Source organism: Chiloscyllium punctatum, chromosome 41, assembly GCF_047496795.1.
Source record: "Chiloscyllium punctatum isolate Juve2018m chromosome 41, sChiPun1.3, whole genome shotgun sequence".
Classification (NCBI taxonomy): domain Eukaryota; kingdom Metazoa; phylum Chordata; class Chondrichthyes; order Orectolobiformes; family Hemiscylliidae; genus Chiloscyllium; species Chiloscyllium punctatum.
Window position 1 is genome coordinate 17,490,568 of NC_092779.1, and position 27,100 is coordinate 17,517,667.

At 44.8% G+C, this 27,100-nt stretch overlaps 1 protein-coding gene across 2 annotated transcripts; it reads left to right on the forward strand.

Annotated features, from left to right (window-relative positions):
* Nucleotides 1–484: 484 nt before the first annotated feature.
* On the forward strand, nt 485–25,439 carry LOC140464887 (tubulin beta-2A chain). 2 transcript variants are annotated; one of them, XM_072560464.1, is made up of 4 exons: nt 485–635; nt 1,290–1,398; nt 20,664–20,774; nt 23,199–25,439. In XM_072560464.1, the coding sequence occupies exons 1-4, from the start codon at nt 579–581 to the stop codon at nt 24,266–24,268; spliced, it is 1,347 nt and encodes a 448-aa protein (XP_072416565.1). In that variant the 5' UTR covers nt 485–578; the 3' UTR covers nt 24,269–25,439. The 2 variants fall into 2 exon arrangements, with proteins under 2 accessions (XP_072416565.1, XP_072416566.1); XM_072560465.1 differs by lacking the exons at nt 485–635; nt 1,290–1,398 and adding an exon at nt 3,940–4,072.
* Nucleotides 25,440–27,100: the final 1,661 nt, after the last annotated feature.

A 27,100-nucleotide genomic window follows, 5' to 3' on the forward strand; every position in this document is an offset into this window, starting at 1 on the left:
GGGATATGGGCCAAATGCTGGCAAAAGCGACGAGATTAGGTTAGGATATCTGGTTGACATGGATGAGTTGGACTAAAGGTCTGTTTCCATGCTGTACATCTCTATGACTCTTTGATTCTTCAAGCCCCGTACTTGGGTGAGTCTGCAGATCAAGCATTAGACTTAACAGCCATCTCAGAACCCACTGAACCACAGAGAAAGTAAGACTTCTTTAAATCTGAGGGAGTTTGCTTAAGATGGAGAGGAAGATTTGAAAGAGCTGGCACAGACACGGTGGGCTGAATGGCCTGGTTCTGTGTTCTCATTCTGGAACATAACAACAGCTGCCAGAGCTGGCGACTGGAGTGAAGAATCTGGGTGCAGTGGTTGGTGTTGGCGAGGGAGCTCAGCGTTAGCATGGGGTTTGCGGCAGTGCCCTGTCACATGGCGGGGTGAGACTCCGCCTTCAGCCCCGGTTCCTCCAATCCCGCTTTCCTGGGGATTTTGGGGAGGGTAAGGAATTGTAGCCTCTTTGTTGCTGACAGGAGAACGGGGTCGAGGGAAGGTCTGGAAGCGGCTGAACACAAGGAAGTGTCAAAATGCGTGAGATTGTGCACATTCAAGCTGGACAATGTGGAAACCAGATCGGGGCCAAGGTAGTCACATCAACAAAGACCAATCTAGATTTATTTTTTAAAAAACATATATTTAGATCCGTTTATCAGTTGTATACCACTGCAGTATAAATGCTGGGGAGTCTGAATGGAAATGACTGCTCAGATGGCAAAACAGTGTCTTCCGATAGAAAATAAATAATGTTAATCGTATTGTGAAATTTAAATATAGTCTTGGTCAGTGGCAGAGAGAAAAAGAAGATCCGGTCCTTTTATTACAAATGAACGCTGGCTTAATGGGGGAAATGCAAAGTGTTTCCTTGCAAACTGCCAGTCGCTGCAGTAATGTTATTGCACAGACCCGCTCCAGGCAATTGCAAAGATTCCAAATTTGTTGAAAAGGGAACCTCCTATATTTGTAGCATGGGGCGTGTGCAATGGAAACAGACCTTCTTTGTGATTTGAATTGTAAGGAAGATTGTTCCTGCCTTGAGAGGGAGGTGGGGGAAATGCAGAATAGCTGCCTGGGGTTTTGATTTTGGATTAGTGGTGCTGGAAGAGCACAGCAGAGAGAGAGAGTTTGCTCAGTGGCTCAATGCAGTCCATGTGCTTAACGCTGCTTGATGCTGTGGCTGTCCGCTCCTGGCCTCACTCTTCTCCCCTCCCAGCACTAACCATTGCTTTTTGTCTTTCAAGTTTTGGGAGGTGATTAGCGACGAACATGGCATCGACCCCACTGGCACCTACCAGGGAAATGACGGCTTGCAACTGGAGAGAATAAATGTCTACTACAATGAAGCGGCAGGTACCTAAACAGCAGCCTGTATCTGCCACCTCTTGCCCTTTTCATTTTCAATCAGTGTTGTTTTGGTTGTGGGGGGAGGGAGGGATGGCGGTTAGACTCGTTTCTGTCCGGCTCTGAGCCTCCCCTCCAGCTCCCATTCATTATTCACAACCTCCTCTTGGGTTCTGTGCCCGACAAATCAATGCATTCCCCCCCCCCCCCCCCCCATCGTGTGTTTTCTGCAAAGTGTGGGCGTCTGTGCCTCTCTCAGCGCGCTTCAGGCTTAAAGTCCTGCATCTGTGATTTTCATTGTGACAGTCATCCCATTGGGTATCAAGCCCTCTCCCAAAGTCATGAGTATTTGCCCCATAAAGGCACACTGATTATATTGCTAAACTTTCAGCACAGTGGTTACTGGGAGCAGTGATTGATTTAAAGAACAGATTTTACAAACTTAAACCAAAATGGAGCTAAGGCATCCCAGTGGGATTGTCAGATTTCTGCCCATCTGTTATCTGGCGGAGATGTTCTAGTTTTATACTAATGAGGTTTACAGCCTTTTTTGGGAGGGGGTGGGGTGAGTGGCTGTGTTGTTTTGAGCAGGTGCAGCAGGCCATGACAATGTATCCTCTGCACAGAAAATGCTAGAGAACCCACTGCAGTAAAAAAGTACAAAATAAATTTCAAAATTGGAAATCCAAAAAGTGCAGTAACATCCCCATCATCTGATCGTGACCTTGACTGCCAATGTATCTGCACATCACCTTGTGCAAACGTATCTGGTCATGGTGTTACACCTTGGACATGAAAATGTGGGTCAACCATTAGTATTTTCATGTGTAACAAATCATATCAGTTAATCCATTTATACTGTAGAATCCTCCCAAGATCTTGCTGCAGAGCCACATTCAACATTGTAGACCTGCGCAGCTCCTCTGTGTCACATACTTGGAGCTAGTTTCACATTTTTTGTTGTGGTTCTGTTCGCCGAGCTGGGAATTTGTGTTGCAGACGTTTTGTCCCCTGTCTAGGTGACATCCTCAGTGCTTGGGAGCCTCCTGTGAAGCGCTTCTGTGATCTTTCCTCTGGCATTTATAGTGATTTGTATCTGCCACTTCCGGTTGTCAGTTCCAGCTGTCCGCTGCAGTGGTCGGTATATTGGGTCCAGGTCGATGTGCTTATTGATTGAATCTGTGGATGAGTGCCATGCCTCTAGGAATTCCCTGGCTGTTCTCTGTTTGGCTTGTCCTATAATAGTAGTGTTGTCCCAGTCGAACTCATGTTGCTTGTCATCTGAGTGTGTGGCTACTAAGGATAACTGGTCATGTCGTTTCGTGGCTAGTTGGTGTTCATGGATGCAGACTGTTAGCTGTCTTCCTGTTTGTCCTATGTAGTGTTTTGTGCAGTCCTTGCATGGGATTTTGTACACTACATTGGTTTTGCTCATGCTGGGTATCGGGTCCTTTGTCCCGATACCCAGCATGAGCAAAATGACGAAGGACCCGATACCCAGCATGAGCAAAACCAACATAGTGTACAAAATCCCATGCAAGGACTGCACAAAACACTACATAGGACAAACAGGAAGACAGCTAACGATCCGCATCCATGAACACCAACTAGCCACAAAACAACACAACCAGCTATCCTTAGTAGCCACACACTCAGATGACAAGCAACATGAATTCGACTGGGACAACACTACTATTATAGGACAAGCCAAACAGAAAACAGCCAGGGAATTCCTGGAGGCATGGCACTCATCCACAGATTCAATCAATAAGCACATCGACCTGGACCCAATATACCGGCCACTGCAGCGGACAGCTGGAACTGACAACCGGAAGCGGCAGATACAAATCACTATAAATGCCGGAGGAAACAACACAGAAGTGCTTCACAGGAGGCTCCCAAGCACTGAGGATGTCACCTAGACAGGGGACAAAACGTCTGCAACACAAATTCCCAGCTCGGCGAACAGAACCACAACAACGAGCACCTGAGCTACACATCTTCTCCCAAACTAGTTTCACATTTGTTAATAGTTTTTCAAAAACATTTCTTGTTGACACATTGGACTTCGAGTGGCAACCTCCAACTTGACCCACCATTAATGTATGAACCTTGGTAGTGGGTCTTGACATTCTGAAGGAACATTTCCCTTTCCTGGGCATTACAGACAATGGGAGCATCACTGTCACCATGTTCTCTCTGACCTGTTTAAGCAACCGTTCATTGGGTGGGGGAAAGGAATGATGACTTGATTTGATATCATGCAGTGAGACTTAAGAAAAGAAGCTGCAATTTTAAAAAAAAGGAAAATAAATCACCCAAAGCAAAGGTTTTCTGACTGGCACATGCACATTGTTGGAAAGAGAAGAGGGAGAGATGAACGTCCATTATCTTTTGGAACTAGCCTGTTTGATGTAACTGCCTAAAAATGCTTTTTCTCAACAATGAAATGAACTGCCTGTATATTGAATAACCGCTGCACCATTATTGTAGAATGCTAACAATATTTTTATGCAGAAAACCTCTGCATTTTCTTTTTGCAAAGAAAAAGAAAGAAAGACTTGCGTCTATACAGCGCTTTCACGCCATCAGAACATCCGAAAGCGCTGTACAACCAATGAAGTAATGCTGATGGTTTGCGGGGGAAAAGCGAAGTAATATGTTCCGGGACTGCCTGTACCCGGTAAATGAGATGATAATTCCAGTATTCTCCGGATATTATAAATGTTATTTCAATATTATTTGATTTCACTGTTCTGTAATTATGATGCTATTACCTTTATTACATTTTCACAATTTTATTCAAGTCTATGAGACATTGGGGAAATCTTTTCACTGTGTAAGTATTTACCTCCATCTCGAACCCATGCTGTATTAATGTAAAAGCAGAATATGCAGATGCTGAATATCTGAAATAAAAGGTGGAGAATGATGGAGAAACTCAGCAAATTTCACAACATCAGTGGCGAGAAAAACAGAATTAATGTTTCAGTCCAATACCAGTCTGCTTCTGAAGAAGAATCATATTGGACTCAGAACATCAACTCAGTTCCTCTCTCCATAGATGCTGTCAGACCTACTGAGTTCTCCAGCCTTTTCTGTTTTTTTAATTACCCGTGCTGTGTTGTCTTGGTAACACACCGGTGATAACTTGCTGTGGGAACAGGAGTAGGCCATTCAATGTTCCGCCATTCAATGAGATCATAGCTGATCTGTGGCCTAACTCCACAAACCTGCCTTTGGCCCATCTCTCTGGAATACCTTTACTCAACAAAATATATATCTATCTCAGATTCAAAATTAGCATCTGATGCTGCATCCTTTGCCACTTGTGAAAGAGAGTTCCAAATGGGAGTCCAAAACTAGCAGGCTGTTTCTGTCTGTATATCTCTGTGACTCTGTGACTTCAAACAGATCACCCACTAACTTGCTAATTCTCGAGAAAACTGGCTTAATTTGTATGAAATTTGTATGAAATTTTCTCATAACTTAACCACCAATTCTTGTAAACCTACGTAGGTACCATTCTCGTAAACCTACGTTGCACTCCCTCCCAGGCCATTGTATCCTTCCTAAGGTGTGGTGCCCAGATCTACACACAGTACTCCACGTGGGGACTAATCAGGGTTTTGTACAACTGCAGCATAACGTTTGCGTCCTTATTCTCCAATCCTCAAAATGTAAAGTCCTGAGCTGCTCAGTTCTACCATGCAAACACCATATATTTCAGCTCATAAGTCAATTTTTGAAGTCTTGGAAAACGCACTGCACCCCCATCCTCCTACAAAAACAACTGTGGGGCGTTGATTGATAAATGTTAACCATGTGTGTGGGTGTAGGTGCTCACCATTTGAAAGTGTCATGAGCATCGCATTTCAAAACACAGCCTTTTTTTATAACTACATAAACAGTTGTGCCCAGTTATAAGGAACCTGTAAGTAAAGCATGCATTTGTGGGGTGAAAAATTGAGGCTGATTACTAATGTGCATTTATTGGAGTGGGGGAGGTTTGACTTCTATGCAAAACATGACTTTAAAAGTTGAAAAAAAACTGGGTCATTTTATATACTAGGTCAACTTAGATGTAAAAAATTATGGTGTTTTTAAAAAAAAACTATTACATAAGCTGCAAATTTATATTAGGTCAAATAAGCCATGAGCAAAGTGGGCTGGACTGAAAGTTTAAAAAGGCTTGTCTGTGAAGAGAGGTTTCAGCAGAGGTTCCTCCTTTGTGTTGTCAACCATTCTGGCACCTGATTTTGGAAAAATAACTAAAACAGATCTTAATCTTTGCTGAGGTCTTACAAAAATACCATGCCCTCCTTAGCTTTGTGAGACTGACAACAGTTAAGGATGAACCTGATTTCATCCTGAACGCTGCTCATTTTCATCCAGGAACATGCACACGCTTTTTGCTTTGTAATCTGCTTTTAGTTGTGGACATGAATACTAATGACTATCATGAGCCATGGAGAGAGATGGCAGTGTGGGTGGATTCTGAGAGGATAACTAATACTTGCTGTGACAAAGTACAAGGTAAGGATACTGGTGTTTTGAATCGACTTGTTGAGGTGAATTGTCCAGTAAACTAGCAATAACTTCAATCTACTGATGAGAAACTGTGGTGAAAATACTTGAGGATGTGAGAGCTGAATTTTAAGTTGGTAGTGGGGGAGGGGGCATGGTTTTCCAAGCATCGTTGAGGTGTGTTTAGAGATGGGATGGTGTATTTAAAGGGTTGGGAATTCCAGATGAAGTAAGATATTCCTAAGTAACTGCACATAGGTTGTTAGGTTATTTAAGCAACAGTTTAGATAGAATTAATTAACAAAACAAAAGAGGAAAAGCATATAACTCATGACAGGTGAGAACTGGTTTACTGCTTCCTGAGGATGTAGAGATGGATGGTGCAGTGTGTTTTAATCTCTGCACCTAGTAATGTTCTGCTGAGTAGCCTGTATTGCTTACATAAGTAGTTAAGCCCAGCAATGAAATGTTAAGAAATTCTTCCTTTCTCCATCCTCCCCATCTGAGAATTGGGCACCTGCCTAACGAGGACTAACCCCTGCCTCTGAACACCCCATGGTATGCTTTATTCCAATGTTTACCCTATGCCAATCATGTGTGGGCACCCTACCAACCAATGAGTTTAAGACGGATACTCAAAATGTCAGGGTGCTCCTCTCATCACCTCAACCCGCTCCCCCACATCACTTTGGGACGACATTGAACTTTTAGCTTACCTTGCATTGCAAGCCAAGTATTGGCCTTTACCAGACTTTTGTGCTGGTAGGACAGTGTCTTGTAGGAGAAAGTGAGGACTGCAGATGCTGGAGATCAGAGCTGAAAATGTGTTGCTGGAAAAGCGCAGCAGGTCAGGCAGCATCCAAGGAACAGGAGATTCGACGTTTCGGGCATCACCCCTTCTTCAGGAGAAGAAGGGCTGATGCCCGAAACGTCGATTCTCCTGTTCCTTGGATGCTGCCTGACCTGCTGCGCTTTTCGAGCAACACATTTTCAGGACAGTGTCTTGTAGCCTTTTATCAAGTTAGGAATGTCAACATGAAAACCTCAATCAGGAAACCTTGACATATCTAATTGTCCAGACAGAGAAAGAAAGCCATTTCCCTCCTGCGGCAGCCTAATGCTATGCTCGCAAGTTCTATAAGAATTCCACATTTAGTCCAAAAGGTGCTATATATTAAAGGTCTCGTTTCTGACATGGAGGATCAGCAAAATCGCTAAAAGTCCTCTCAGGCCACCTCCCTAATGTGTCCCTCTGTCTCCGTACTTTTTTGTATTGGAGGTGGATTCAGAATGCAGAAGCAATCCACCTGTTAGACCTCGGCAGCCAGTTTGGATAATTGTGGTGGTCATTAACGAGTTCCTGCTGCAATGCACGACCCTCAATGTTTGTCTGGAGGAGGGTGGGAGGGAGAGAGCAAGCGAGCTCAGGGCACCATGGCATTCAAGCGTAGCAATCATTTTGAAGGAGAAGATTGGCAATGCTGAGGATGTCAGTGGGTGAAACGCTGCCATAGTTTATTGCCATAAGTGATTTGTGCCAGTCAGCCGTGCAGCACCTCTGACATATGCCTGCCCTCTCCTCCTGCATCCACCTCAACAGCATTCCAGTGGGTGTATCCCTCAACTTGGTCATTCGGCCACATCCTCAGTCAACCCACTGCACCTGACTGGATACAGCATCCAAAGGTGACTCTTAACATCCCTTTTCTGGGAAGGTCATGCTCAATATCCCATTATACAAACATCTGATTAGCAAATCATAAGTTCAGCTATGTCCAGTCCTCCATTTTGTTGGCTTTGATCCAAAGGGAAGTCGGGTGGGGTGTTTAGCAAGTGGTTCCACATCAACCCCAGAATCCCTTGTATACATTGCACTTATAATATTGGAGTATTAATCAACTCATCACTGTACATGATCTTTTTCTATACAGCCAGAGTAGGAATAAAGGATAATGGGCAAGATTTGAAAGTTTGAGGCTGATTTAATAGAGTCATAGAGATGTACAGCATGGAAACAGACCCTTCGGTCCAACCTGTCCATGCTGACCAGATATCCCAACCCAATCTAGTCCCACCTGCTAGCACCCAGCCCATATCCCTCCAAACCCTTCCTATTCATATACCCATCCAAATGCCTTTTAAATGTTGCAATTGTACCAGCCTCCACCACATCCTCTGACAGCTCATTCCATACACGTACCACCCTCTGTGTGAAAAAGTTGCCCCTTAGGTCTCTTTTTGATATCTCTCCCCTCTCACCCTAAACCTATGCCCTCTAGTTCTGGACTCCCTGATCCCAGGGAAAAGCCTTTGTCTATTTATCCTATCCATGCCCCTCATAATTTTGAAAATCTCTATAAGGTCACCCCTTAGCCTCCGACGCTCCAGGGAAAACAGCCCCAGCCATTTCGGCCTCTCCCTGTAGCTCAGATCTTCCAACCCTGGCAACATCCTTGTAAATCTTTTCTAAACCCTTTCAAGTTTCACAACATCTTTCCGATAGGAAGGAGACCAGAATTGCATGCAATATTCCAACAGTGGCCTAATGAATGTCCTGTACAGCCGCAACTAGACCTCCCAACTCCTGTACTCAATACTCTGACCAATAAAGGAAAGCATACCAAACGCCGCCTTCACTATCCTGTCTACCTGCGACTCCACTTTCAAGGAGCAATGAACCTGCACTCCAAGGTCTCTTTGTTCAGCAACACTGCCTAGGACCTTACCATTAAGTATGAAAGTCCTGCTAAGATGTGCTTTCCCAAAATGCAGCACCTCACATTTATCTGAACTAAACTCCATCTGCCACTTCTCAGCCCATTGGCCCATCTGGTCCAGATCCTGTTGTAATCTGAGGTAACCTTCTTCGCTGTTCACTACACCTCCAATTTTGGTGTCATCTGCAAACTTACTAACTGTACCTCTTATCCAAATCATTTATGTAAATGACAAAAAGTAGAGGGCCCAGCACTGATCCTTGTGGCACTCCATTGGTCACAAGCCTCCAGTCTGAAAAACAACCCTCCATCACCACCCTCTGTCTTCTACCTTCGAGCCAGTTCTGTATCCAAATGGCTAGTTTTCCCTGTATTCCATGAGATCTAACCTTGCTAATCAGTCTCCCATGGGGAACCTTGTCGAACACCTTACTGAAGTCCATTTAGATCACATCTACTGCTCTGCCCTCATCAATCTTCTTTGTTACTTCTTCAAAAAACTCAATCAAGTTTGTGAGACATGATTTCCCATGCACAAAGCCATGTTGACTATCCCTAATCAGTCCTTGCCTTCCCAAATACATGTACATCCTGTCCCTCAGGATTCAAACCAACAACTTGCCCACCACTGAGGTCAGGCTCACCAGTCTATAGTTCCCTGGCTTGTCTTTACTGCCCTTCTTAAACAGGAGTACCACGTTTGCCAACCTCCAGTCTTCCGGGACCTCACCTGTGACTATCGATGATACAAATATCTCAGCAAGAGGCCCAGCAATCACTTCTCTAGCTTCCCACAGAGTTCTTGGGTACACCTGAGCAGGTTCTGGGGATTTATCCACCTCTAACCATTTCAACACATCCAGCACTTCCTCCTCTGTAATCTGGACATTTTGCAAGATGTCACCATCTATTTCCCGACAGTCTATATCTTCCATATCCTTTTCCACAGTAAATAATGATGCAAAATATTCATTTAGTATTTCCCCCATTTTTTGTGGCCCCACACAAAGGCCGCCTTGCTGATCTTTGAGGGGCTCTATTCTCTCCCTAGTTACCCTTTTGTTCTTAATATATTTGTAAAAACCTTTTGGATTCTCCTTAATTCTATTTGCCAAAGCTATCTCATGTAGGAGAAAGTGAGGACAGCAGATGTTGGAGACCAGAGTTGAGAAGTGTGGTGCTGGAAAAACACAGCAGGCCAGGCAGCATCCGAGGAGCAGGAGAATCGACGTTTTGGGTATAAGTTTCCTGAAGAACAACTTATGCCCGAAGCGTCGATTCTTCTGCTCCTTGGATGCAGCCTGGCCTGCTGTGTTTTTCCAGCACCACACTTCTCAAAGCTGTCTCATGTCCCCGTTTTGGCCTCCTGATTTCCCTCTTAAGTATACTCCTACGTTCTTTATACTCTTCTAAGGATTCACTCGATCTATCCTGTCTATACCTGACATATGCTTCCTTCTTTTTCTTAACCAAACGCTCAATTTCTTTAGTCATCCAGCATTCCCTATACTACCAGCCTTCCCTTTCACCCTGACAGGAATTTACTTTCTCTGGATTCTTGTTATCTCATTTCTGAAGGATTCCCATTTTCCAGCCGTCCCTTTACCTGCGAACATCTGCCTCCAATCAGCTTTCCAAAGTTCTTGCCTAATACTGGCCTTTCTCCAATTTAGAAATTCAACTTTTAGATCTGGTCTATCCTTTTCCATCACTATTTTAAAACAAGTAGAATTATGGTCACTGGCCCCAAAGTGCTCCCCCACTGCCACCTCAGTCACCTGCCCTGCCTTATTTCCCAAGAGTAGGTCAGGTTTTGCACCTTCTCTAGTCGGTACATCCACATACTGAATCAGAAAATTGTCTTGTACACACTTAAGAAATTCCTCTCCATCTAAACCTTTAACACTATGGCAGTCCCAGTCGATGTTTGGAAAGTTAAAATCCCCTACCATAACTACCCTATTATTCTTACAGATAGCTGAGATCTCCTTATAAGTTTGTTTCTCAATTTCCCTCTGACTATTGGGGGAGGTCTATAATACAATCCCAATAATGTGATCATCCCTTTCTTATTTCTCAGTTCCACCCAAATTAATTCCCTGGATGTATTTCCAGGAATATCCTCCCTCAGCACAGCTGTAATGCTATCCCTTATCAAAAATGCCAGCCTCCCTCCTCTCTTGCCTCCCTTTCTATTCTTCCTGTAGCATTTGTATCCTGGAACATTAAGCTGCCAGTCCTGCCCATCCCTGAGCCATGTTTCTGTAATTGCTATGATATCCCATTCCCATGTTCCTAACCATGCCCTGAGTTCATCTGCCTTCCCTGTTAGGCCCCTTGCATTGAAATAAATGCAGTTTAATTTATTAGTCCTACCATGTCCCTGCCTGCCCTGACTGTTTGACTCACTTCTGTTCTCAGCTGTACCCATCTCAGACCGGTCTCTTTCCTTACTATCTCCCTGGGATCCCCCCGCCCCCTTAATAGTTTAAATCCCCCCAAGCAGCTCTAGCAAATTTCTCTGCCAGTATATTAGTCCCCTTCCAATTTAGGTGCAATCTGTCCTTCTTGTACAGGTCACTTCTACCCCAAAAGAGATTCCAATGATCCAAAAATGTGAATCCTTCTCCCATACACCAGCTCCTCAGCCATGCGTTCACCTGCTCTATCCACCTATTCCTGCCCTCACTAGCTCGTAACACTGGGAGTAATCCAGATATTACTACCCTTGAGGACCTCCTTTTTAAATTTCTGCCTAACTCTCTGTAATCTCCCTTCAGAATCTCAACCTTTTCCCTTCCAATGTCATTGGTTCCAATGTGGACAATGACCTCCTGCTGGCCCCTCTCGCCCGTGAGAACATTCCGCGCCCTGTCTGAGACATCCTTGATCCTGGCACCAGGGAAACAACACACCATTCTGCATTGTTTAGGAATTGGGTGTGATGATCTGTAGGCACCTTCGAGTCTTTATTTACAATTTTGCTCTGGGAGCTAAGAACTTAATAAAAGACCTGATGTGGCTAATTGATTAATCACAGCAGTTCCATCTTCACAAAATGCAACTTATATGGACTGACAACTGCTTATAGCTGATGCAGTCTGCCAGGTCCTGCTGTGACCTTGAGTTTGAGTAGGTTCAGAAATCTTAATTAGAGAGAACCTGACATGCAGACAGAAAGTAAGCCACAGCAATGTTGCAGTGCAAAATGAGGTCATTCAGCCTCTGAGCATTGCCAGTCTCCCACCTTTTCCCTTTTACCATGTACTGAAAATGTGTTGCTGGAAAAGCGCAGCAGGTCAGGCAGCATCCGAGGAACAGGAGAATCGACGTTTCGGGCATAAGCCCTTCTTTGCCCGAAACGTCGATTCTCCTGCTCTTTGGATGCTACCTGACCTGCTGAGCTTTTCCAGCAACACATTTTCAGCTCTGATCTCCAGCATCTGCTGTCCTCCCTTTCTCCTTTTACCATGTACATTGGTTCTACCATCCAATCATGCAATATCCTCTCGAGTGCATCAATTCAAACTGCCTCCACCACATCTCCAGCCTGTCTACTCCCCACCCTATCCACACCTTGTGTGAAAAGATTTTTTTGCCCCTCAAAACATTTTTTAAAAAATTTGCCTTCTGTCTCTCAATCTATTTACAAATGGGAGCAATTACTACCCATTCCGTCCAGACGACTTATGGTTTTGAAAACTTCCATCAAATCTCCTCTCTTTCTTCTCCTGTCTGAGGAAAACAGTGCCGACTTCTCCAGTCGATCATGATAACTGAGGCGACCCATTCCTTCAACCGTTCTAGTAAACCCCTACCCCACACTCTCCAATGTATTCACATCCTTCCAGTGATGTGGCTCCCAAAGCTATGTGCAGTACTCCATCGAGTCATAGAGCTGTACAGCACAGAAACAGACCCTTCAGTCCAACTTGTACATGCTGTCCAAATATCCTAAATTAATCTAGTCCCATTTGCTAGCATTTGGCCTATATCCCTCTAAACCCTTGCTATTCATATACCCATTCAGATGCCTTTTAAATGTTGTAATTGTACCAGCCTCCATCACTTTCTCTGGCATTTTATTCCATGTACCCACCACCTTCTGTGTGAAAAAGCTGCCCCTTAGGTCCCTTTTAAATTGTTCCCCTCTCACCATAAACATACGCCTCCTAATTTTGGACTCCCCTACCCCAGGGAAAAGACCTTGTCTATTTACCTTATCCATGCCTCTCATGATTTTATAAATCTCTATAAACCGCATCCTCCGACGCTCCAGGGAAAACAGCCCCAGCCGATTCAGCCTCTCCCTGTAGCTCAAACCCTCCAACCCTGGCAACAACCTTGTAAATCTTTGGTGAACCCTTTCAAATTTCACATCTGTCGAATAGCAAGGAGACCAGAATTGCACGTAGTATTTGAAAAGTGGCCTGTACAGCACCAACATGATCTCCTAACTCCTATACCCAATGCTCTGTCCAATAAAGGCAAGTATGCTAAACACCTTTTTTTCACTGTCCTGTCTGCCTGAGACTCCACTTTCAAGGAGCTGTGAACCTGCACTCCAAGGGTCTCTTAGTTCAGCAACACTCCCCAGGGCCTTACCATTAAGTGTAAAAGTCCTGTCCTGATTTGCCTCCCCGCCCCAAACTCCATTGTCCTATTCATGAAGCCTGGAATACTGTCCTTGGATGCTGCCTGAACTGCTGTGCTCTTCCAGCACCACTAATCCAGAATCCTTTATTAACAGCTCTCTACCTATTCTGCTATCTTTACTGAAGCCAAACGCCAACTCGAGGACACCTCTTCCTACCGCCCCCTCGACCATTACCCCACCCCCCATCACCAAACCATCATCTCCCAGACCATACAGAACCTCATCACCTCAGGAGATCTCCCACCCACAGCTTCCAACCTCATAGTCCGGGAACCCCGCACTGCCTGGTTCTACCTCCTTCCCAAGATCCACAAGCCTGACCACCCTGGCCGACCCATTGTCTCAGCATGCTCCTGCCCCACTGAACTCATTTCTACCTACCTCGACACTGACCTATCCTCCCTAGTCCAGCAACTCCCCACGTACATTCGAGACACGACTCACACCCTCCACTTCCTCCAAGACTTCCGTTTTCCTGGCCCCCAACGCCTCATCTTCACCATGGATATCCAATCCCTCTATACCTCCATCCGCCATGACCAGGCCTCCACGCCCTCTGTTTCTTCCCCTCCCGGTGTCCCCAACAGTACCCTTCCACTGACACTCTCATTCGTCTGGCCGAACTGGTCCTCACCCTTAACAATTTCTCCTCTGAATCCTCCCACTTCCTCCAGACCAAAGGAGTAGCCATGGGCACACGAATGGGCCCCAGCTATGCCTGTCTCTTTGTTGGCTACGTAGAACAGTCCATCTTCCGTAATTACACCGGCACCACTCCCCACCTCTTCCTCCGCTACATTGATGACTGCTTTGGTGCCACCTCGTGCACCCACGAGGAAGTTGAGCAATTCATCAACGTCACCAACACATTCCACCCTGATCTTAAATTTACCTGGACCATCTCTGACACCACCCTCCCCTTCCTGGACCTCTCCATCTCCATTAATGACAACCAACTTGACACCGACATTTTTTTACAAACCCACCGACTCCCACAGCTACCTGGATGACACCTCTTCCCACCCTACCTCCTGCAAAAATGCCATCCCATATTACCAATTCCTCCGCCTCCGCTGTATCTGCTCCCAGGAGGACCAGTTCCACCACAGAACACACCAGATGGCCTCCTTCTTTAGAGATCGCAATTTCCCTTCCCACGTGATTAAAGATGCCCTCCAACGCATCTTGTCCACGTCCCGCACCTCCGCCCTCAGACCCCACCCCCTCAACCGTAACAAGGACAGAACGCCCCTGGTGCTCACCTTCCACCCTACCAACCTTCGTATAAACCAAATCATCCACCGACATTTCCGCCACCTCCAAAAAGACCCCACCACCAGGGATATATTTCCCTCCCCACCCCTTTCCGCCTTCCGCAAAGACCGTTCCCTCCGTGACTACCTGGTCAGGTTCACGCCCCCCTACAACCCACCTTCCCATCCTGGCACCTTCCCCTGCACTGCAGGAATTGGAAAACCTGTGCCCACACCTCCTCCCTCACCTCCATCCAAAGGCCCCAAAGGGGCCTTCCACATCCATCAAAGTTTTACCTGCACATCCACCAATATAATTTATTGCATCCGTTGCTCCCGATGCGGTCTTCTCTACATTGGGGAGACTGGACGCCTCCTAGCAGAGCGCTTTAGGGAACATATCCGGGACACCCGCACCAATCAACCACACCACCCTGTGGCCCAACAATTCAACTCCCCCTCCCACTCTGCTGAGGACATGGAGGTCCTGGGCCTCCTTCACCGCCGTTCCCTCACCACCAGACGCCTGGAGGAAGAACGCCTCATCTTCCGCCTCGGAACACTTCAACCCCAGGGCATCAATGTAGACTTCAACAGTTTCCTCATTTCCCCTTCCCCCACCTCACCCCAGTTCCAAACTTCCAGCTCAGCACTGTCCCCATGACTTGTCCGACCTGCCTATCTTCTTTTCCACCTATCCACTCCATCCTCTTTCTCCCCCCCCGACCTATCACCTTCATCCCCTCCCCCACTCACCTATTGTACTCTATGCTACTTTCTCCCCACCCCCACCGTCCTCTCATTTATCTCTCCACGCTTCAGGCTCTCTGCCTGTATTCCTGATGAAGGGCTTTTGCCCGAAACGTCGATTTTACTGCTCCTCGGATGCTGCCTGAACTGCTGTGCTTTTCCAGCACCACTCTAACCCTGACTTATACATACTCCCAGATATTCTCCGGTTTCTGTTCCTGCACACCTTTTGTAGTTGTTCTGTCTTTCTTCATATTGTTTGAACCAAAGTGTATCCCTCCACATTTCTTTGCATTGAACATCATCTGCCACCTATCTACCCACGTACATTTCAGTGATTATGATTGAGTGATTGGCATTTTTTTATTGAATGCTTAATCTTTTTACTTATTGCAGTGGAGGAATGAGTTGTTTTTATTTTGGGTAACATGGCTTTGGTGGGTTGACACATCAAATATCACACCTTTGTTTTGGGGCTTTAAAATCCAATTGTTAGTGGAGAAGATGTACATTAAAATAGAGCAATTACAGAATTATAGGAGTAATTTTTAACCCCCAGCGAGAAAAGTTAAAATGACATATCTTTGAAATGGGGGGATTTTATTGGTGAATCATCAACGCCTTTGATAGCTGGAGATGAGATTATTCCAATGCTGCAATAATCTAAGAATACATGGAAGTACATGTACAAGTCATTAAAGATGGCAGCATAGGTAGAGAGAGACAAAAAAACTGCGGATGCTGGAATCCAGCTGGAATCCAAAGTCGAACACAGCAAGCCAGGCAGCATCAAGAGGTGGAGAAAGTGAGGACTGCAGATGCTGGAGATCTGAGCTGAAAAATGTGTTGCTGGAAAAGCGCAGCAGGTCAGGCAGCATCCAAGGAGCAGGAGAATCGACGTTTTGGGCATAAGTCCCGAAACGTCAATCCTCCTGCTCCTTGGATGCTGCCTGACCTGCTGCGCTTTTCCAGCAACACATTTTTCAGCAGCATCAGGAGGTGGAGATGTCAATGCTTTGGGTATGACCCTTCTTCAGGAATGGAGGTGGGGTTTGTTCACCTATCACTGCCTCACCATTCCGCCCTTCTCCTCACCCAAACCCACCCCCCTCTCTTTATATACAAGTCCCCTATCCCCACATCCAGTCCTAAAGAAGGGTTATACCCGAAACGTTGACTTCTGCACCTTCTGATTCTATCTGGCTCGTTGTGTTCTTCCAGCCTCCTGCTTGTCTACTTAGAATAGGTGGAGAGAGCTGTTAATAAAGCATACAACATTCTAGGCTTCATGAATAAGAGCATAGAGTACAAGAGCAGGGAGTTTATGGCAAACTTATATAAAACTCTGGTTAGATTTCAGCTGGAGTACTGTGTATAGCTCTACACCAGGTTATAGTCCAACAGGTTTAATTGGAATCCCACTAGCTTTCGGAGCGACGCTCCTTCATCAGGTGATTGTCATCGCTTCGAAAGCTAGTGTGCTTCCAATTAAACCTGTTGAACTATAACCTGGTGTTGTGTGATTTTTAACTTTGTACACCTCAGTCCAACACCGGCATCTCGAAATCATGTATAGCTCTGGGTGCCACACCATTGGGAGAATTTGAATGACCGTTCTGAAGGAGGGTCACTGCACCCGAGACATTAAGTCTTTCTTTTCACAGATGCTGCCAGACTGGCTCTTCTTTCCAGCAATTTCTGTTTTTGTTTCTGATTTCTGGCATCCGCTGTTTTCTCACATTTTTGTTCCAGTGCTTTCCTGGCCACCATTTAGAAGCTCAAACATGTCCAGCCCTCTGCAGCTCTATTCCATCTTGCAGTAAATCCTGTTTACCTATCACCACCATTCTTGCTGATTTACATTGGCTCCTGGTCCAGTGACATTTAGATTTTAAAAAATTCTCTCCCTTGTTTTCAAATCCCTCCATGACCTCGCACCTCTGTACTTTCCTGCAGCCCTACAACTCTCCGTGATCTCTGCGCTGTCCAAGTCTGGCTCCTTTGGTATCCTCAATTTCCAGTGCTCCATCATTGGTGGCCCTGCCTTCAGCAACAGATTGTATTCTGATGTTCTCTCCCTAAACTTCTCCTCCCTTAAGACACACTTTGGAATCTATGTCTCAAACCAAGTTGGTCACCTGACCTATTACTACCAAGAAACCTCACAAATAGAATGGGAAAGGTTTGGAGGGATATGGGCCAGGAGCAGGCAGGTGGGACTAGTTTAGTTTGGGATTGTGTTTGGCACGGACCATTTCCTTGCTGTATGACATTAAATAAGTTGCAAATGAAGACCATATCGCCTTTTTGGTCTATACTACTAATCCATAAGATCACAGCTGATCTGATTTTAACTTCAATTCCAAATTCCTTCTCCCTCAGAAACCTTTCACCCCTTTGTTTTTCAAGAGTCTATCTACCGCTACCTTAAAGAATATTCAAACATTATGCTTTCATCATTCATTGAGGAATGGAATTCCAAAGATTGTCAACCCTTTGGTAGAGAAAGGTTTCCTTATTTCTGTCTTCATTGGGTGACTCTTTATTGATAAACAGTGACCCCTGGTTCTAGAATCTCCCAGCAGAAAGAATATCCTTTCCACATCTGCCCTGTTAGTTTCAAACAAGTCACCTCTAACTCTTTGAAGCTCCAGCAGATATAAGCCGAGCAAGTCCAGCATTTCCTCATAAGACAACTCACCAAGTCCATCTATTAGCCTAATAGACCTTCTTTGAACCACTCAAATGCACTTAAGTAGGGAGACCAATGTGTACGTACTACAGATGTGGTCTCACCAGTGACCTGGGTAACTGAAGCTAGTGGCTAATTGTCAAACATTGTTTGATGATGCTACTGTGAATGGCTCACCACAACTGGATAGCTGTGTGAATGCACACTGTTGTTATGCGTACAGATTTATCACGGTCTCGTTTGGTCAAACAACATTTTATTTTCACTCCTTTCGTTGTCCGTCACTGGGACATTCTGAGTAGTAGGAAAAGGGGGAGCAAAATTTCGCTCTAATGGAAACATAAAGTAACTAATCAGAAATGAGTGACTCATGACACACCTTATGCTTGGTTTTCTCTCCATCTTTGTCCTGGACAGTCAGCAGGGTAGATACCACAATTTTTTTGACAAGACTATCAACTTGGTGCCTCTGCCAATGTTGTATGATTCCCCTCAGAATCATGAGTGCTGGGGTAGCTCTTCATTGTATTTTGTCAGTAAATGTGGAATTAATTTTGTTAAGATGAGTTTTGATAATTATTATGAAATTTGTCTTTCTGGGGATGCTTTTTCAATTAGAATTGCTCTACTTACACTTTGTTGGACTCTAATTTTCTAATGGCCACCAACCCTGACAAACTAGTTGCTTTGGAAAAATGGCCTTGCCCAAATTGGAATGAGCCTGGCTTATAGTAAGTTGTTGTCAGATGCTCACTGTAGACAAGTCTCCACTGTGTTATAACACTGTGTATTCATCACAGAATACTTCCAAACTGGATGTCATCCTGAAACATCATGCCGATACATAATTAGTTAATCAACTTGTATGTAAGGCAGTGAACGTTTTGTTAATGAAATGGAGGAATAAAACCATTAGATTCAGAAATATGATAATGTGAGGATGTAATTGTTATATTTTGATATTGTACATCTGGCTTTAAAGAGGTGATCAGTATTTCAGAGAATTTTGTTCTTTTTAAGTAAAATACTTTTAACTTTAGTAAGTTGCAGAAGTAGTTTAAGATGCCACAGCATTCTTTTGCAACCTTGATTAAAGCTCTCAACCTTCAAATATTTACGAGTGTAAGAAGAATTTTACAAACAAATGACTAATCGCAAGGCAGGCATTGGTTTCCATCAAAGGGAATAGGAGCAAGGCTAGTCCATTCAGCTCTTCAAGCCTACTCCTCCATTCATGGCTGATCATCTAACTCCGTATCCTGTTCCTTGTTTTCTCCCTGTACCCTGTGATCCCTACTGCCCAAAGAACTATATCTAACTCCTTCTTGAAAACATTCAATGTTTTGGCCTCAAAGACTCTCTGTGGCAGAGGATTCCACAGGCTCACCTTCCTCAGTTGATGAAATGTCTCCTTGTCTCCAGTTGGGGCCCATCTTGTATCCTTAGCCAGTGACCCTTGGTCCTTGTTTCCCAGTCATCAGGAGCATCCTTCCTGCATTTGCCCTGTCCGATCCTGTTGGCATTGTGTGTAGGTTTCTATGAAATCACACCTCATTCTTCCGAACTCTAGTCATAATCAACCTGGTGTCTCTTCATACATCATTCCTGCCATCTTAGGAATCAATGTGGTAAACCTTTGTTGAACTCCCTCCATAGCCAGAACATTCTTCCCTCCCTTAATGCGCAGATTGATCTAGATTATCTCTGATGTTAGCACTAAGAGCTCTGTCCCTTAACCATTACAATCATGGAGCTCTGAAGAAAAACAGGAAGCTGTTTAAATTGATTTCCCTTTGGCGTGACTGAAGAGTTAAAGTGTTACTTTCTGAAAAGTACACATTTGGAGACAAAAACTCTCTAAATAGTTGAATTAGGGGAAGATTCTGTCGTGGTTTCATTATTATGAATGTGTTCATCTTTGGCTTTTCTTTGTGAAGCTGGAAGACACTGCACATGAACTGGTTTGGTCCCAAAGCAGTTCGAACTGATTGAAATCTCAATTGTATCTGTGTGAAAGCTAAGCAAATTCTTTTTCAATTTTAGGGAATTTTCTGAGCTCTGACTTATTCCTGGCAGTTCTTATTGATCTATTTGTTCCTGTTACAGGGAAGTAGGGCCATAGATTTTATTAGTCCACCTCAGGATTACTGCATTTCAGAGGGCTCTACTGAAATAATTCCTTGGTAATACAAAAATTAAACACTGGTAAAAGGAAACATGAAATTGAGGCTTTTTTCTCTCACACTGATTAGTACTGACATGCAAGAAAATGGAAGGAACCAGTAATTTATACAAATGAGAATTGTTGATTGAACTACAGCCAAAGCAATTAGCAGTAACCAATCAGCATACTTTTTACATGGTGTACAAATTGCTTATTCTAAAACTTTGGTTTTCTTATGTTTCAGCTCTGATGAGTACAGGATGAAACGCTTCAATTTCACGTCTCCTCTTTGAAAGTAAAATTGTTAAGAAAAAGAATCCCACAGCTTGTAAAGAGACTTAACAACCGCTGATCTTTGCTTAACAGAGGCAATTTATTTTGTCCTGTTGCTCACCCATTATTTTTACCCGTTGTTGGAAGGTTGAATAGAGTGCAATGACATCCTTTTGTCACAGATGGTTTGTGCGTTGGCCTGTTGGTACGCTGTAACTCTGTCACTTTGTTCCTCCCACAGGTAGCAAGTATGTACCCCGTGCCATTCTGGTGGACCTGGAACCGGGCACCATGGACTCTGTCAGATCGGGGCCCTTTGGTCAGATTTTTCGACCTGACAATTTTGTATTTGGTATGAATTATTTTATAGTTGTAGCTAAAACATTTCTGCAAATATTCTTAAAATATTCTGAACAGCAATTTTAACAAAGAGTTCTTCATTGCTTAAAACAAAATAAAACTGACACAAAGTTAACTTTTAACAATGCTTGAGGTGATACGACTCTCACTGCAGGGTTTGACTGAAACAATTGCTTTCATTGTTCTTTCATCTCTTCCTTGTACCACCACTTCCCCATTTCTTTCTCCTCCCTCCTCCCTCCTCCTCCTCCTCACTCTCGTGCTTCCCCCCTTGTTCATTTTGCTTTGGGGGAGTGGTGACAAAACACTGTTTACTGCAATGAAAGTGAAATTAAATAGTCTCATTGCAAAGTATTGCTGCCTTCATTGAGGGAGCAATTCACTGTGGCTGGTGTAGTGTGCTTTATCATTGAAATCCATTTTCAGTCCAATCCAACTGGGTAAGAATGTCCCTCTCCTCACTCACTGGTCAGTCTGGGTAAGAATGTCCCACTCCTTACTCACTGGTCAGTCTGGGTAAGAATGTCTCTCTCGTCTCTCACTGGTCAGTCTGGGTAAGAATGTCCCTCTCGTCACTCACTCGTCAATCTGGGTAAGAATGTCCCTCTCGTCACTCACTCGTCAATCTGGGTAAATATGTCCCTCTCGTCACTCACTCGTCAGTCTGGGTAAGGATGTCCCTCTCCTCACTCACTCGTCAGTCTGGGTAAGAGTGTCCCTCTCCTCATTCACTCGTCAGTCTGGGTAAGAATGTCCTTCTCCTCGTTCACTGGTCAGTCTGGGTAAGAATGTCCCTCTCCTCACTCACTGGTCAGTCTGGGTAAGAATGTCCCTCTCCTCACTCACTCGTCAGTCTGGGTAAGAGTGTCCCTCTCCTCATTCACTCATCAGTCTGGGTAAGGATGTCCCTCTCCTCACTCACTGGTCAGTCTGGGTAAGAATGTCCCTCTCACTCACTGGTCAGTCTGGGTAAGAATGTTCACTCATTGGTGCCAAGGTTTTTTTTTGAGTAGCTTGAATTTCTTAATCAAATCTAACTGAACAGTGTTAAAGGTGGCTGTTGTAGTGAATGGAAAGTCTAACAATTGCAGTGCGAGAAGGAATTACCCTGATAAACCTCAGGTTAAGGTGTGACTATGGAAAGTCTGTGATACATTTTGGTAATGGCACCAGATACTTTCAGAAGTCTCCAATACATGGAAAGAATTGGAAGTTGTAAACACTAGCTAAAAAAGAGGCTTCCATAATCCAGAAGATTGTCGAAGAATTGGAGGTGGGGGGGGCGGGGTGTAGATCATGATAGATTGTCACGGTCACTCTCTTGCACAATTCCCATATCCCTTGCTTCCTTTTGAATACAAAAGAATTTATTAATCTCAGCCTTATCCACACTCTGACCAAGCAATTCCCAAGATTCCCACCAAGTCACTCACCGACTCGAGTTGGAACTATATTGTTGTTTTGTTCATTGTTGCTGGGCTAGAATCCTGGAGCTTCCTTCCCAGCAGCACTGTGGGCAGTAATGTCACCCATCAAGAGAACATTCCGGCCCCTGGCTACCTTCAGTGGTGTGAAAGATGGAGGAACACTGATTCATCAGCTTTGGGGGTCTGGGTGGGCATTGGGTGATAATCAGCAGTGGGTTTTCTTATTGAACTTTGTCCTGATACTATTTGGCTTCATGTTGCCCCCAGCCCCTCTCTCCAGCTTCCCCATGGTAGATCTGCCTTGTCTTTGCAACAGGGCATACATAGCAATGGTAGTGTAGTGTGGAATATTGCCTGAAATATATAATTCTGTCTGTGTGACTGATCCATGGGAGTATTCTTTGTGAGGTCCTTGACTGCTGTGGGTTCTTGGAACTTGATATAACTATAAACAGAGTGAGATTTGATATTGCACAAGCAAACCAGTTAAATCATTTATTAATTTATTAAATCACGACTCTGTGCTCTCTGGTGCTTTTTCTTACAGCTCAGGGGTTGTTCTGTATAGTTGTTCTGGATGGAAACAGATAAGGACCTCCTCATGTGGTTCCATCATGCTTGGTTTTAAAGTGCTCCCTGGGATGGTTTGTAAATCAGAGGCGCTACACAAATACAGGTGACAGGTGTCCCCCGCTATCCGAAAGTAGAGCGTTCCAATGAAACATTTTGTAAGCTGAAATGGCGTAAGGCAAAGAAGCATTAATTTATGTGGGAAAAATGTTGCCTTCTTTTTCTGAATGTGAAAATCCTCTTTCGGTTAGCGAAAACAGGTATTAATTTAGGTCTTTCATAAAAGCAAAGTGGCATATAGCAAACTTTCGAAAAGCAAGGGATACCTGTATTGCCGTTAAAGGGGTGTGCGCTTAAAAGGCCTTCCTCCGAAATAGTACGGACTTTTCAAAACCATTGCTTTTTGTGTTGTTCTCTAGGCCAGAGTGGTGCAGGGAACAACTGGGCAAAAGGCCACTACACAGAAGGAGCTGAACTGGTTGACTCAGTGCTGGACGTGATCCGTAAGGAAGCTGAGGGCTGTGACTGTCTGCAGGGTTTCCAGCTCACCCACTCATTGGGAGGGGGGACTGGCTCTGGCATGGGTACCCTCCTCATCAGCAAGATCAGAGAGGAGTACCCCGACCGGATCATGAACACCTTCAGTGTCGTGCCGTCGCCCAAGGTGTCTGACACCGTGGTCGAACCATACAACGCCACACTGTCCGTGCACCAGCTGGTCGAGAACACGGACGAGACCTACTCCATTGACAATGAAGCGCTTTATGACATCTGCTTCCGCACCCTGAAGCTCACCACCCCGACCTACGGTGATCTCAACCACTTGGTGTCGGCCACCATGAGTGGGGTGACCACCTGCCTGCGGTTCCCCGGCCAACTCAATGTGGACCTCCGCAAGCTGGCGGTCAACATGGTGCCCTTCCCGCGCCTGCACTTCTTCATGCCGGGCTTCGCCCCCCTGACCAGCCGTGGCTGCCAGCAGTACCGTGCCCTCACCGTACCCGAGCTCACCCAGCAGATGTTCGACGCCAAGAACATGATGGCGGCCTGCGACCCGCGCCACGGCCGCTACCTGACGGTGGCCGCCATCTTCCGCGGCAAGATGTCCATGAAGGAGGTGGACGAGCAGATGCTGAACATCCAGAATAAGAACAGCAGCTACTTCGTGGAGTGGATCCCCAACAACGTGAAGACGGCTGTCTGCGACATCCCGCCCCGGGGACTCAAGATGTCCGCCACCTTCATCGGGAACAGCACCGCCATCCAGGAGCTCTTCAAGCGGATCTCCGAGCAGTTCACCGCCATGTTCCGCCGCAAGGCCTTCCTGCACTGGTACACGGGCGAAGGTATGGATGAAATGGAGTTTACCGAGGCAGAGAGCAATATGAATGATCTGGTCTCAGAGTACCAACAGTATCAGGACGCCACTGCTGATGAACAGGGTGAATTTGAAGAGGAGGAGGAAGAGGAGGGTGCAGTTGATGCTTAACGTCCTTGTCATTCCCCCCCGTCCTCTCCTCCTCGAGAGCTGGCAGTGTTGTAGTTCTGTTCTTCCTTTGACCTCCTTACGAAACAAATTGTGGGTTTTAATTTGTAAATCTCCACCCTCTGTCCCACTTAGCGTTTTAGTGTCAAGTGACGCTGTGGCAACCACGATTGTAAATAGTGTCCCATTCCTGTGATGCAGACGCTTTACCTTTTCCTAATCGCTGAATTGATTTTGAAAGCATTTATGTCGAATAAAGTTCATGTTTATTATTCTTCGTGACCTGAAGCGAATGAAATTTCAAAACTGCCGCCTTTTGTTTTGTGTTGAAGTATCTCAGCTGATACGTTACAGCATTCAGACCGGCAGCATGCCCAGAAGTTTGAAACAAAGAACTGTGGATGCTGGAAATCTGAAACAGAAACTGAAAGTGCTAGAGAAACGCAGCAGGTCTGGTAGCAGCTGGAGAGAGAGAAAAGCAAAGTTAGCGTTTTGAGTCCACTGACAGAACTGAAGATGTTAATTCTGCTTTCTCTTCACAGATGCTGCCAGACCTACTGTGTTTGTCCAGCAATTTCTGTTCTTGCTCCCGTAATTTGAATTTTGTTCATTTCAATGTTGAACATTTGATTTTTTTTGTGACTCTCCCTTAAAATCAGTTTAAGTCACATGTATCAAGATTAAGTGGCTTAAAAGAGCTTCCTGTGATAGGATGTACCAAGATGCTGTTGGACACACTCCTGCCCAATCGTCTGGGGTTTTGTGCTGCGTTTGCACGGACAGACGTGTGTGTCTCTGGCTGGGCCAATGTTTGCTGACCATCCATGATTGCCCTTGAGAAGGTGGTGAGCTGCCAACTTGAACCACTATCATCTGTGTGGCATGGGTACATCAAGGGCACTGTGAGGAAGAGGATTAAGGTAGCATAGGAATAACATTTTAACAGACCGTGGCACAGACCTCCCAAATGTTGGTCAAACCTATTGGTCAAAATGGGTTAAGAAAAGCTTAGGAGAATAGTTTGATATCCGTTAATATATTCAGATTCTGCCTGAAACATACAAGTTGTCTACACTGTTGATTTACATAGTGACCGCATTTTATAAATAATCCATTGGTTGCAAACCACTTTGGGATGCATGGAGAACTAATAAAATGTTATTTAAAATGCAAATTCTTAGTGATGTTTCGTTGGGTTTACTGCTTATCTCATTTCTGGCTCATTTCCTCTCACTCATCAATCACTTCCAATAGCTTCTTTTCCTGTTCCCACACCCTCTGTGTGGCTCACTGGTGGATCATTAGCTGCTTCCTGTTTCTCAGCTACATCGGAGAGTAGACTGTCAGGTTCCACACACACTATGTCACCACCACCACCTCTCTTGACTCCTTCCCCCCCCCCCCCCACACCCACCCAATCTTTAAACTGTTCATCCGACATCCAGTACTGAATACATGGAAACTTCCTTCAGTTAAATACATAGCAAGACTGAAGCCTTGTCTTTGGTGCCCACTCCCTAGCCACTGACATCCCTCGGCTTGGCAATATTTTTGAAATTTAGCTAGTCTGCATCTTAACTTGATGCAAATTTCCTTTCCATGGTCACACTCCCATTTGCTGCCTTTCATTGACTTCTGATCACACAACATCTTGATATTAATATCCTCTTTGGTGTTTGCAAATCTCAATGGTCTTCCTCACTCCTTGTCTCTCTTTCTCCCCATCTTTCTCCCTAACTTCCTCCCGAGACTCTGAGCTATCTGCACTTTTCTAACCCTGGCTTCTTGTGCACCCCATTTCTGGAAAAAAAATTACTTCATTTAGTGGGTATGACTCTAGTTGCTTCAGTGTCAGGAATGGATTAGACTCCCTAAACCTCTGTGTCGCTCTCTATCAGTTGCCTCTGTTCCCGGTTCCCATGAAGCCTCAGCTGCAAGTCTCACAGACCCCTAACAGAAAGCCAAAACCCGTTTGGCCATAACTTACATTCAAGTAGCACCTTTAAACATTGTAAAACGTCCCAAGGTGTTTCATAGCAGCCACTGCTCGGTGTGTGTTTGTGAGGGGGTTGAGTCCTCAAGTCCAGAGCTGTAATATGGACTTTGTCTTAAATTCTCTATTTACATTTTTTTCTCTTTATCATGTTATTGTGGAAGGACTGTTATTTTGAACTTTTTATCTCTTTATTTTTCTAACCTTGATTTTGTACTTTTGAAGATCTGTAATGCTGGACTCTTTATTCCTTTATCTTCTGAACTTTTTCCCAAGAATTTGTCCTCAAGAATATGTACCTGGGTACCTAAGATGGCACCATAAGTGGTGACTTGTAAACTTGTCACTGTACTCCTGTGAGTATGTGACTATCGAGCTAATTCCATCCATGGACTCCATTTACACTCTTGTTGCTGTGGAAAGGCTGCCAACATCATCATAGACACTCCATCTGGCAGTGCTCTCCTACAACACCTTTTGTCAGGCAGAAGATACAGAGGCTTGAACAGCAGATTCAAGAACAGTTTTTTCCCTGCCTCTATTAGACTGATGAATGGATTCTCTAGCTTCATATAATGTTGATCTTGATTTGCGACCCTCCTGTAACCTGGGTGCCTCACTCTGTCTAAGCACCCTATGATCCGTATGTCTGTGCTTGCTATGATCTGTCTGTACTGTTCGCAAACAAAGCTTTTCACTGTACTTCAGTACACATGACTACAATAAGTCAAAGGACACAGAAAACAAAGAGTTCTAACTATTAGATCGTGTTTGCTGCCCAGTCACATGACAGTGATACTGGGGCAGGTGACCGAATGTTTGGTCAAAGAGAGAGGTCTGAC

Excerpts from the sequence above, each read along its gene's own strand:
- LOC140464887 (XM_072560464.1), top strand. The coding sequence starts at position 579 with ATGCGTGAGATTGTGCACATTCAAGCTGGACAATGTGGAAACCAGATC. Across the intron at positions 636-1,289 it reads GAAACCAGATCGGGGCCAAG|TTTTGGGAGGTGATTAGCGA; the intron begins GTAGTCACATCA and ends TTGTCTTTCAAG. Across the intron at positions 1,399-20,663 it reads CTACTACAATGAAGCGGCAG|GTAGCAAGTATGTACCCCGT; the intron begins GTACCTAAACAG and ends TTCCTCCCACAG.